This window comes from Eurytemora carolleeae, unplaced genomic scaffold, assembly GCF_000591075.1.
Source record: "Eurytemora carolleeae unplaced genomic scaffold, Eaff_2.0 scaffold169, whole genome shotgun sequence".
NCBI lineage: Eukaryota > Metazoa > Arthropoda > Copepoda > Calanoida > Temoridae > Eurytemora > Eurytemora carolleeae.
Genome location: NW_019396316.1, coordinates 375,983 through 387,522, shown reverse-complemented (window position 1 = coordinate 387,522; position 11,540 = coordinate 375,983). Strand labels below are relative to the sequence as shown.

Genomic DNA, 11,540 nt, shown 5'->3' with positions numbered 1-11,540 from the left:
GGTCGGATTCCTCTTAGGTCAGCTTTCATAGCATTGTAACTGATCTTTTAATTTTATCGGATATCAAAGACGAGGCCGGGTCAAGAGTCCCTTAATAGCACTCTTAACTAATCCTGGTTGGTAGGATCATCTACCCTACGCGTTCATAAGTAGTGCTAATACCGGTATTAACAGAAATACCAGTTTTACTAAGAGCGGTGTTAACTAATCTACCCGCAGGGTAGATTTAGGTAGGATGATCTACCCTAAATAACCAGTTCTACCAGTATTAATTTGGTTTGGATTCGATATTCTCGCAACCTCATGAAATACAGGGATGTTTAAAATACAGGGATGCATAAAAAGCGAAGAAATACTTCTTATTTTGCTTAATTCAGAAAAATGACCCCTCCCCCACCCTCCTTACATAACTATATTAATAAAATGTGTTGAATATAAAAAAAAACATTTTATGAGCAAAACTTTATTAAAGATTTTTTTNATCCATGTGTTGCATATAAGATTCATGTACAAAATTGATAGGAGGGGGGGGGGTCCAAAAATCGTTCTCTAGGAAATTACCCAATCTTGGAATATAAAATAATTTATTTTTTTATGAAATTACCTATTATATTGGTTTGCTCAATTAAACTTCACATGAATATCATATTTTTAAATCTTAATTTTCTTTTAAGGACTAAATCCAAAAAACGGAAACTATTTGTTTACAAAATACCCCCAGGGTTGAGGGGGGGGGGCTAATAACCTTTTATAGCTGTAATGTTTGTCAGGTGGGGGTCAAAAGGTTGTGTATCTAGAGGGATGGAGATCAGTTTCTCTAGCAAACCAAATATTCGGATACAATGGATGGAGCCATTCAGTCTCAAATCAGACAATCGATTTTGTAGACCACTCACAGGTGAATACAGCTGGGGGGGGGGGTAGATTTTGTAGACCACTCACAGGTGAATAAATGTGGGGGGGGGGGTAGATTTTGTAGACCACTCACAGGTGAATACAGCTGGGGGGGGGGGGGGAGATTTTTTATGATTTTCGGAATGACAAAATAAATCTCTTGTGTCCCGCAATAGCACGAAGCATTGGAGAGCCTTAACCCTAAGTGTTGAAACCATGCAACGTAATGTCAGAACTCTAAAGCAATTTTTAAACATTTAAATTACAGAAATAAATGAACATTTAACTCTAAAATGTATTATTTAAGGAGGAAAACGCAAACATTTAGTTATGTCTTCGCAAATGTCTTTCTTTCAAATTATCAAGCAATGATTATTTATTTGAGACAGAAAATCTTAATTGCGAATGCCCAGTCAAAATACATGAATACATATCAATAAATGCTGAAACATTGCTTTTAATGTCCAAAATTGTATTTAAATGGTGTAAACTCTAGGGTGAAGGCTTCTCCATGCATGTCACTGGCTTTGTTTCAGGGAAGATTCTATGTTGGTGTGAGTGCCTTGGTTCGGGTTCAACTCAAGGATGGTAGTTTTCATGAAGACATGGGTTATGGAGTAAGGTTAGACTTAAAATAAAACTCTATGTTTATATTTTATCTTAATTATACCCCCACCCCTTTCATGAATAATAAAACAAATTATTCTTTATAAAGTTCTCCAGCTCCCCCCATCTGCTGAATCAACCTTTGCTATATGTTTGCAAAAATAAATTCATATTTTTTCAGTGGTGTATATTTTTTTAAAAATCATTTTAAATTATTTATTTTCCTCAGAAGTTACTTATGGTAAAATCGGGAAAAATAAATGTTTTTTAGTGAAATAAATGAAATTTCAGTGAAATAAATGATTTTCATTGAAATAAATGATTTTTCAGTGAAATAAATGATTTTTTGTGTAAAAAGTATCATAATAGAATAAAAATAAACTTGCCTTTTGATGGTGTCCTTTTTTCATTTTTTCCCCAATTCATCAAAATCAATTCTAAAAAATATAGACTCATGTATTTTTGGTGAAATATACACCCCTGTATATTTTGGTGAAGTAGTTGTTATTTTTCTTTGTTTTAGTGAAGGAATGAAATCTAAGGCGCTTAGTATTGAAAAGGTAAAATTTAAGTTTTAATTTTTCTTATTTTGGGGTTAACTAATAGTTTTATTTCTATCAGATGTTTCAGTAGAGAATTTTAAGTTTAATATCAAGAAAGAATAGAAATGACAAAGTATAAGTTTGCCAATGATTTTATTCTTTTTGAAACTTCTTACTCCAAAATTAAATCTTTTTCCCTAAAAATCAATTATTTTCCTCAATTTGGCGAATAAAACAATATTCTTATTGTATGGGGAAATGTTGACTTACAAGCAGTGCTTAGGATTCGAATCCGGATCCGTTGGATCCTCAAGATTTTGCCTTCCCTGATCCACAAAAATATGCGGATTTACGGATCCGGATCCAAGGGGTGAAATATCAACCATAAACTGCAAAAAAAACTTTTTTACTCCTAAAACCCAAATCTGAACTTTTGAAAAAAGAGAGATTATATAAATTTCCTCATTTCTGAATGGTTTTAGGATAAAAGAAAGCAAAAAAAATAATACAAAAATTTGAAAATTATTTTTTGTTAAAAAAATTCAGAAAATCTTAAAGAGTTGACCTTGATCCTCAGCATTGCTTACAAGTGGGGGAAGGGTGGGCCGGGGGGATGATTTTTAAGAAAAAATACACCTCTGTGTGTTAGGCTAGAAAAGAGTCTGTTACTGATGGTCTGAAAAGAGCCTTGAAGAGTTTTGGGAATGCGCTTGGAAACTGCCTGAATGATAAAGACTATGTCCGGCTAATTATTGGTAAAAATTGATAGAAAAAGAAAAAACACATAATTAATGTACTTTAATGAACGAACAAGCATTTATTATATTTATAATTTAAGGGATTTGTATTAACACTGTTTTCATTGGGTTTCACTTCCAAATGCACCTGACTCACCCCCCCCCCCCCTCCATATCAACCATTCTGCAATTCTAAGAAATATTTGAATTAACTTTCCTACCTGTGTTTATCCTCGAAATATATCATATAAATTATTCAAGCTTTCGGATGATTTGCAGTTACTCTTTTTTCTGTTATTTGGGGAATATTTTATTTTTTATCGGAAAGTTTTTTCATCATAAATTGTAAATTGTAAAACAAAACACAAGAATAATCGTATATCAAAAAATGTTCTTGCTTTGAAGTAACATTCTTAACATACGCTTTCCTTTGGATCATTGGAGGTAAAAAAGTTGGCTCCGTTCGGGTCAGTATCTTGACCCTAACAAATCAAATATTCATTTTTTAATATTTAATTGTATTCAGGAATACCCAAGGAGACTCCAAAATTCTCGCCGACGGATATTATGAGCGACGAGGTGGGGCTAGGTAAATGTCCCAATCTAAAAGGAACTGTATTTCAAGTGACCCTCCATGATAGGATGTCAAAGTCCGAATTTATATCGGCTCCCTTGAAAGCTTTGTCTGGTCATAGATGAATTCAAAATTAAATCAAATTTCATTTGCGGTTCTTTGCGAAACTGACTTGCGCATTCCTTATTATAAGAAGGAATTTAGAAACTTAAAGAAATAAATACTTTTCCAAAGCTGAAAACTTTAGAATGGTGGATATCAGGATTAAGGGTTAATCCACTCTTTTTCTTAATCTCTAGATTAAATATTGCTTGGTTAACTCATGACTTTAATCTTCAGATTAATTATTCGACGGGATATCTGGATATTTCATTCTAAAGTTTTCAGCTCTGGTCAGAAAAACGACAGGATCTTCCACACTTCTGATCAGATTAAGGTGTTTAGAGCACAGTAAATCTGGCATTGGCAATTGCCATCTTTGCTTGGAGGATCACTTAAAATTGCGCTTACAGTCCCTGAATAGGGAGTGCTCAGCAAAATAGCGGTTTTATTTAAATAATACAAGGTTGACACTTCTTCAGTTCTAATGACCGCTAATTGCCAAAGAATCTAAACTTTTGAACAGAAACATGGAATAGAATATAGAAGATTCATCCTAAACAGAATCCTTAACAAAGAAAGTAAGCTTTAATTACCCTCTAAGTGTAAATAACAACGTAGGAAAACTCATCCTTCACTGATTTATATTATTTGCAAAGAGTAGAATAAAATAAATCTCGACTACTATCTCTTTATGGGAAAAAATTAAATTAAAAATAATAATATTAATTTGGTATTTTTTATTTGCACCTCTGTAGATTTTCATGTATGTATTTGCCTAGGTTTAGCAGAGATCAGATCAAGAAATTTACGGAAAAAAGAAGCTCAAAAAAATAAACTACAAACCTTGTCAACATTAGCTAAGGTAAAAAATTTATATTTTATTTAAAATTAAATCTTAACTAAATGAATAATATCCAATAAATACTCAATAAATACTACAGTTTGACTCGTAAATTTGTGGAATAGAGAGACGACATTTAAGTTTGAAAATCAACTTATCAATATATATATAAACGAAACTTAAATCTCAATAGTCAACTTTCCTAGAGTTGTATTGATCCCATTGAAAAAAAAAACAACGAAAACACGTTTGATCATAAGATATCATAAAACTAATAATTGTTAACAGCCTCCAAGTGGAGAGAGTAAAGAAAACGCTGCGAGTGCCACCTGTGAAGAAAATTCAGAACTACAAAACTCCAAACAGCCGCCAGGGGGTACGGAGAATAGTTCTCCTGCCATTGTTGCGCCGCTGAGGAATGTTCCGTTAAATGTTCCTCTAGAGGATAATCCTCTGTCGGAACGCGGGAGGAGAAAAGTTTACAACATTAATTTAGCGCAAGGAAATAAATCAATCAATTCGTTTAATGAAAATCAGTTTATCAATTCAGCTCAAGAAAATCAACTTAATCATTTTGCATCAATGAAATTCATAAATCAACCCTACTCTTTACTGGATATGGAATGAATATAAATGGATCAATACGTTGGTCGATTTGATAAAAGGGACTGTACGCGTAGTTTTAAGTGACCCTACACTCAAAGATGGCAATGCCTGATTTACAACGTTACCCTCTAAAGTTTTGTCGGGCATTGCCATCTTTTTATGGAGGGTCACTTGAAATTACGTTTACAGTCCCTTTAAGGGCTTTGTAACCGTACAGGCACAGCACATCAAATTTGTTAACTTTGTCATTGTAACTTTGTTTATGATAAAATCAATAAAATGTTGATTTATTGATTGTTAGATGACAGTTCCAATGATAAATCCGGGTCCCAAGGGTCAAACAGTGACCCAGAAGAAGTTAAAAGACAGGTAAATTATCTCACAAAATTTTTAATTTTCTTGTTTGAAGAAAAATCCATTCTCAAATTTTTTAGGAGCGGTTGAAAAAACAACGAGAAATGCGGGAGAAATTTCAACAGGTATTTTTTTTAAACCATTTGATCTGTAAATACTGCTTAAACATTCATTTTTATTGATTAATAAATTAAGTTTTTAAGTAATAACAAAAAAAATTCGTAATTATAAGGGAAAGAAACGCAAAAAAGTTACTCCAGTAATTTTAGTGTTAGAGATAAAGTTTGTCCTGTTCTATATGGGAGGGGGGGGNTATGGGTTGAAGGGGTATTATAAGTCAAATGTTCCTGTGGTGTGGAAATAGAAGGATTCAAAGTTGAAAGAATGTCTGAGACAATTGCAGGAGCTAGGTGAGGATGATCTTTTGATTCTCCTTGATTGGGTTGAGGCTCATCAAAGTTGATGAGAACATCCTGCAGGCAGCGGACATCAATGTTCTAAATATCTAAATATCTAAATAGGAAATATCTAAATAGGAAATATCTAAATAGGAAATATCTAAATAGGAAATATCTAAATAGGAAATATCTATCCTCAAGAGCTTGTCCTCAACCAACAAAGTGATGTACTAAGGTGCTGAGCATGGCGAGGGGCGAGGACCAAGGTCTTTCGGGTACAGTGTGAGAAGAACGGAGTAGAGTGGAAGGAATGCCCAGACTGCAGGAGAACTGGACAAATTAAGAGTTTGGATGAGGTTCATGTATGTTGGAGTGTCTGAATATGAAAGCAGGAGGTTAAGTCTCTGATACATTGTGAGGATAAATCTCCATGCATATTCAGGATCAATGGTAAAAGGTTAAACCAAATGTTAACCCAAGGGGAGTGTTGTTGAGGGTATAAAGGTCCAGCTAGAGCAGGGATGGGACGATGCTTCCTGTGCCTGCCGGCGGTCTGGGGGGTTCATAATTGGGCCTCTTTTTCAGGTTTCATTTCATATTAGTTCATATTAGATACTAGTTACTGTATCAGAGCCTAAAAACCCAGGGGTACAACGTTTATACCCTTAGCAAACGGCAAAAATTGAATAGTAAGCTCTGTTAACCTTACAAAAGAAAAAACTATACTAACTTAGGAACGATGGGTAAAGGTGGTTCCGACGAACTCGGTGAATCGATGGCATGACCGGCCTTGATTCCTGCACCAGGGTACGCCTTGATCATGGGATCATTAATAGAAAAAACCCAAGGCAGACTAACCAGACTGCCCCAGGCGTGTACGTATCGACAGGGGTAGGGTTAGGCTGATGGGTGGGATTACCTGGGGCGAGAAACAACCCAAGCAATTTTGTTAATAATAACAGTTTGGAAAACATTTGGAACTTTTTTTCAAACGATATAACTTTTGCAACTTTTACACTAAGGAAACGATTAGGAATCGATTATCTTGTTTACTTGAGACTTCTTCATGATTTGAATATGAATTGATATTTAGTTGCAACGGAGTAAGGAGGCGAAAAAAGCTTCGGAGGATGAAACTCATATATTTACGGAGGAAGATGAAGACTTATTCAAGCATATGAGTCAGGTAATAGGGATCTGAAATCTGATATAAACTTGCAATCTCTGTTTGATCGTAACCCATGACCACTGGGACTGATATGTTCTCAAATTTTGACGAAGGAATTCGGTTGAACCACGGGAATCTTTTTACCTTGGTTTAAAAATTCTTAGTTTGTTTGACTTAATTTTAGTTTACAGTCGAAGCTGGTTCTGAAGTTACATCAATCATGATCTACTACACCTTTCAATTCATATTTCATAATAAAATTAAACATTTATTCATATAATTTTGGAACTAAAAGGAGTGTTCGCGAAAAATGAAAGGGGGTATAGTCTTAATGCTATAAAAAAGCTCTTTTATCGCTACCAATCTTACTTCTATCTGTTGCTTCTATAAGGAGAAAATTGTTATAAACGACTAATACCGAAGAACGTAATGTCCATACAAATTCAGAAAGATGCAACATTCAACTCGGATCGTAAACAAATCATTCATATATTACAAACAATAGTCATCGATTATTTTTCGACGCATTCGTAAATAGTTGATATTTCATAATATTTTTTTTTCATGATCTGAGAGTTACTTTTGAAAACATTTATGATTATGAAAATATTGATTGAAATTGTTGGTTATAAAAACAAAGGTTAGATCAATAATCATAAAAATAAAGATTAAAATTGATTTAAAAATTGAAATCATTGATTGTATTTAAATAAAGATGGAAGGAAAGCAACTAAAAATAAAGATGGAAATCAATGATTGTATTTAAACAAAGACGGAAGAAAAGCAATGAAAAATAAAGATGGAAATCAATGATTGTATTTAAATAAAGATGGAAGGAAAGCAATGTAAAATAAAGATGGAAATCAATGATCGGATTCAAATAAAGATGGAAGAAAATCAATAAAAATAAATATGGAAATCAATGATTATAAAATTAAAGATGGCTGAGGCCCGAGATGAAGAATGGAGTAGATCAACGCCAAAACGAAGAAGAATATCCAAATCAAGTAAATAAATAATAAAAGATAAAATTCCTTTAAAAATTTGCAAAGAAGAAAAACCGGATTTTTTAAGAGGGTGTGGGAACTGTGTTATAAATGTGAAACTCTTTGAAAGAAGAGATTGTTGGCCATTTAAATTTAAATTTTTAAAGTGTTTAATATTTTTCTAATAAAATTTATTTTAGGTTTGCCAGACTCAAAGTTGGGCGACCTTGCCAGAAGATCCCCTAGGGGCCTCAAGGGGCATGGTCCTTAAGACCTTATAGGATTTGGGGCTTTTAACTTTAAGTTTTAACAACTTTCGCACAAAATGATTTTTAAATTGTAAAAATAGACTGGTACCTGCAAATATTTATGTGATAAAAATACGCTTGATATAACAATTATGTAAAATTAATGATTTTGTATATTTTCAGACAAAATGTCGGTTATAAATCCTGGACATCCGAACTACACACACCGACCTGGACCCCCGCAGCTAGGTAGCTGGGCCACAAAATTTGCCGGATTTTCGGAACCTAGAAAAAACATAGAACAATCCAATAACTGAAAATAAAATCGCATTTTTAGCTTAACTTAATTCTAAGGAAAGATGGAGTTTAAACAATGTACCCGGCTAGGGGTTAATATTTGCCTTTAAAAAATATTTGTCTCCCATTCCAAATAGTTTTTTAAACAATTACCAATCCGGCTTATATTTACTATTTATTTTGTTGACTTCTGAGGCCCATTCAGCAGAGTTAAAATCATCAACTGTTACGGCTGGTTCAATTTGGCTAACATTTTTCGCTATTCAGTTCAGGCCCGTTCAAGCGAACTAAAAATGTTGACTTCTCCATTCTCAGGCCCGTTCAACAGAGCTAAGATTAACCGTTTAGGACTGTTCAATCGGGTTAAATTTGTTTACTATTCCCATTACCGAATATTCCCGTTAAACTTAACTTAATAGAATAATTTCATCAGAACTAAAATTTCTTGGAACTACTTAGGCCCGTTTAACCGAACCAAGACGCATGATGATCCTGAGCGTTGGATTTGTGTTTATCCTGCTTACCTGAACAAAAAGAAGACCCTCAAGGTAAAACAAGAGTTTAATTTTCAGCCGCAAACAAATTAATGAGGTGTTTAGATAAGAAAAAATAAATACTTGATACTCATTCCAAAATAAATTTTTCGGTTTAGGAAGGGAGAAAGATTTTTGGATAATACAGTATACTAGAAAGTATATAAAAGCTATAAAAGCTGTGTCGGATGATACAGTATAATAGAAAGTATATATTAAGGATATAAAAGCTGTGTTTGATAATACAGTATACTAGAAAGTATATATTAAGGATATAAAGGCTGTATTGGATGATACAGTATACTAGAAAGTATATATTAAGGATATAAAAGCTGTGTTGGATGATGCTAAGATGGAATATATCCTGGAGAGAAAGTTCTACAGTAGAGAGAGAAGCAAGGAGCCTACATATATCGGTAACAAAAAAAATTGAAAATTATAATAAATTATGATTTAAAAAGAAATAACCATTTTTTATTCATTCAATTTTACGCTCCTAATATCTTTTTGTTGTTCTATGAATTCATGTTTATTGTTTATCTCTATTTATCTATCTATCTTTTTATTTGTCTGTCAGTCTATCTAGGAATAATATGATCCGTCTAAATGTCTAATCTATCTATCTATCTGTATATTTATCTATTTATCTATCTACCTTTATATCTATCTTTCTATCTATCTATCTACCTATATCTATCTATCTATCTATCTTTCTATATATATATATCGATCTATCTATCTGTATATTTATCTATCTATCTATCTAGGAAGGTTTAAAGTGCATCTGAAGGACAAGGAAGGAGAATATCTAAAAGAAGAATTTCAGTCTAGGTTAGTAAAGTTACTGCAACAGAGGGAAAAATATACTATCATCCCCGCCTGGTTAAACTACATAAACTTATTTGAAATGAAGAACCACCTCTCTTCAATTTAAACCGATGCAAAAAGAGAAGTGGTTCAACTACGTCTGCCCAGCTCAACTTCTTCTCATGGGTGTATATTTTCTTAAAAAATAATTTTTTTCTGAAAATTTTAAATTAATGTTTTTTGCCCTAGATGTTAAGGAATGTTTTTCAGGAGCGCAAAATTTCTTTTTGGGGGGATTTGCTTTCGACTAAAACTATCCAAAAAGTACCCAAAAAGTACCCAAAAAGTACTCAAAGTATCCAAAAAGTATCCAAAAAGTACCCAAAAAGGATGAAACGTTGTTGATGCTCTCAAGAGAAAAAGAAAAATGTCATCAAAAGACAAGTTTTACATCTTTTTGATACTTATTATCCAAAATTAATTTATTATCCTCTAATTTACATTCTCTCAACTCAGCGAATTTATTTTTTTACAAAAACATCAGGTGTCTTGAACTCAACTCTGTGGAAAATAAGAAGCAGCTTGAATCCGAAAGCTCAAGCCGTAAATAAGGTCGAAGGACAGATTAGACCCTAGCCGTATTTTCCCGAATATTTTTATTCGTGGGCTCTGGTGAAAAAAATTAATTAAGCTTTCATAATTTTTAGGAATTCCATTCTGTTGTATTTGGGGGAGAAAATTCCCCAACTCAAATCTAGAACCAATCCTAAAGGTACACAGTTTTTTATTTTCTTAACTACTTAAGTCTTTTAAGATACAGTGATAACCAGAAAACTCTGAAATAGGAAGACGACTTTCGGACTGAAGTTATGACTTTAAATAGTCCTATGAGCATTGAGCATATCACACAGCAACAGTGTTGTGAAAACCGATCAAATTCTCTTGTTTAATGATTTCATAAGTTTCTAGTAAAATTTTTTGCTTTGTAACAACATCAAATACACTTAATTGTATTTCTATGTATATAGTCGTATTTTTTTTCAGAGTTTTCTGGTTATCACAGTATTTCAATTTAATTAATTTGCAACAATATCTTACATTTAAAATTCAGTGCTGTTGATTTTGATGTTTTCGAGTAAAACCTACCATTCTATAAAAAAGAAACGCCAAGATTAGCTCAACACGTTTTTTTTTCATATTTTTTACAGAATTTTGTTTTTAGATATAAATATCGCAAAAAATTTAAACAAAATTTTTTCGTATAAATTTTTAAACGTAACTTTCATTGAAGTTTGACTTAAGTTTTCCCAACATTAAGTCATTTCTGAAGTACACTAGAATCACTAGGCGAAGATATAAGCAGAATATAATAATTTAAAGTTACTAAAAACAAACAAGTTTTTAATTGTTTACACCGTGTAGTGACCTGTACATTTCGTGCGAATGTTGTTACAGTGTTCATGCTTCCAATATCAGTAAATCTCCGTCATTAATAATCAGACAAAGTTTTACAGGGTACCGGTTTGAATCCCACCTAAAGGGCCATTTGCATTCAGTCTTTTTATGCAAAATTAATAATTTAATAATTGCTTTTTTACCAGGTCCTGCTGCTGAACAGCCTCAACAGCAACAAACTGGCGCTGTCCCCAAAAAGAAGAAAGGGAAGAAATAGACTCCTCTGAAATGTGGCCAATAAACTCTCCTGAAATTCTTCTGTCGAGGAAACTCGACATTTCTTTAAATCATGATGTAATCTTATTTTATGTTTTCTTATTTTTTCAGAGTTTTCTAAATAAATATATCATTTTTTCTGTTATCAATAATTTTTGAAAAACCCTTCAATAAAT

General features: G+C 32.8%; 2 protein-coding genes across 2 annotated transcripts; both read left to right on the top strand.

The window, feature by feature from the left end:
- Positions 1-761: 761 nt before the first annotated feature.
- LOC111700794 (DNA repair and recombination protein RAD52) lies at positions 762-8,240 on the top strand. The gene is made up of 12 exons (XM_023471834.1): positions 762-898; positions 1,431-1,516; positions 2,024-2,060; positions 2,692-2,797; positions 3,306-3,368; positions 4,235-4,317; positions 4,585-4,798; positions 5,204-5,271; positions 5,337-5,381; positions 6,748-6,840; positions 7,763-7,829; positions 8,009-8,240. Exons 2-12 carry the CDS (start codon positions 1,500-1,502, stop codon positions 8,077-8,079), a joined length of 864 nt encoding a protein of 287 aa, XP_023327602.1. The 5' UTR covers positions 762-898; positions 1,431-1,499; the 3' UTR covers positions 8,080-8,240.
- Positions 8,231-11,509, top strand: LOC111700781 (signal recognition particle 19 kDa protein). Its single transcript, XM_023471820.1, has 7 exons — positions 8,231-8,305; positions 8,813-8,901; positions 9,006-9,014; positions 9,209-9,302; positions 9,654-9,717; positions 10,401-10,465; positions 11,295-11,509. The coding sequence occupies exons 1-7, from the start codon at positions 8,245-8,247 to the stop codon at positions 11,363-11,365; spliced, it is 453 nt and encodes a 150-aa protein (XP_023327588.1). The 5' UTR covers positions 8,231-8,244; the 3' UTR covers positions 11,366-11,509.
- The last annotated feature ends 31 nt before the right edge of the window (positions 11,510-11,540 follow it).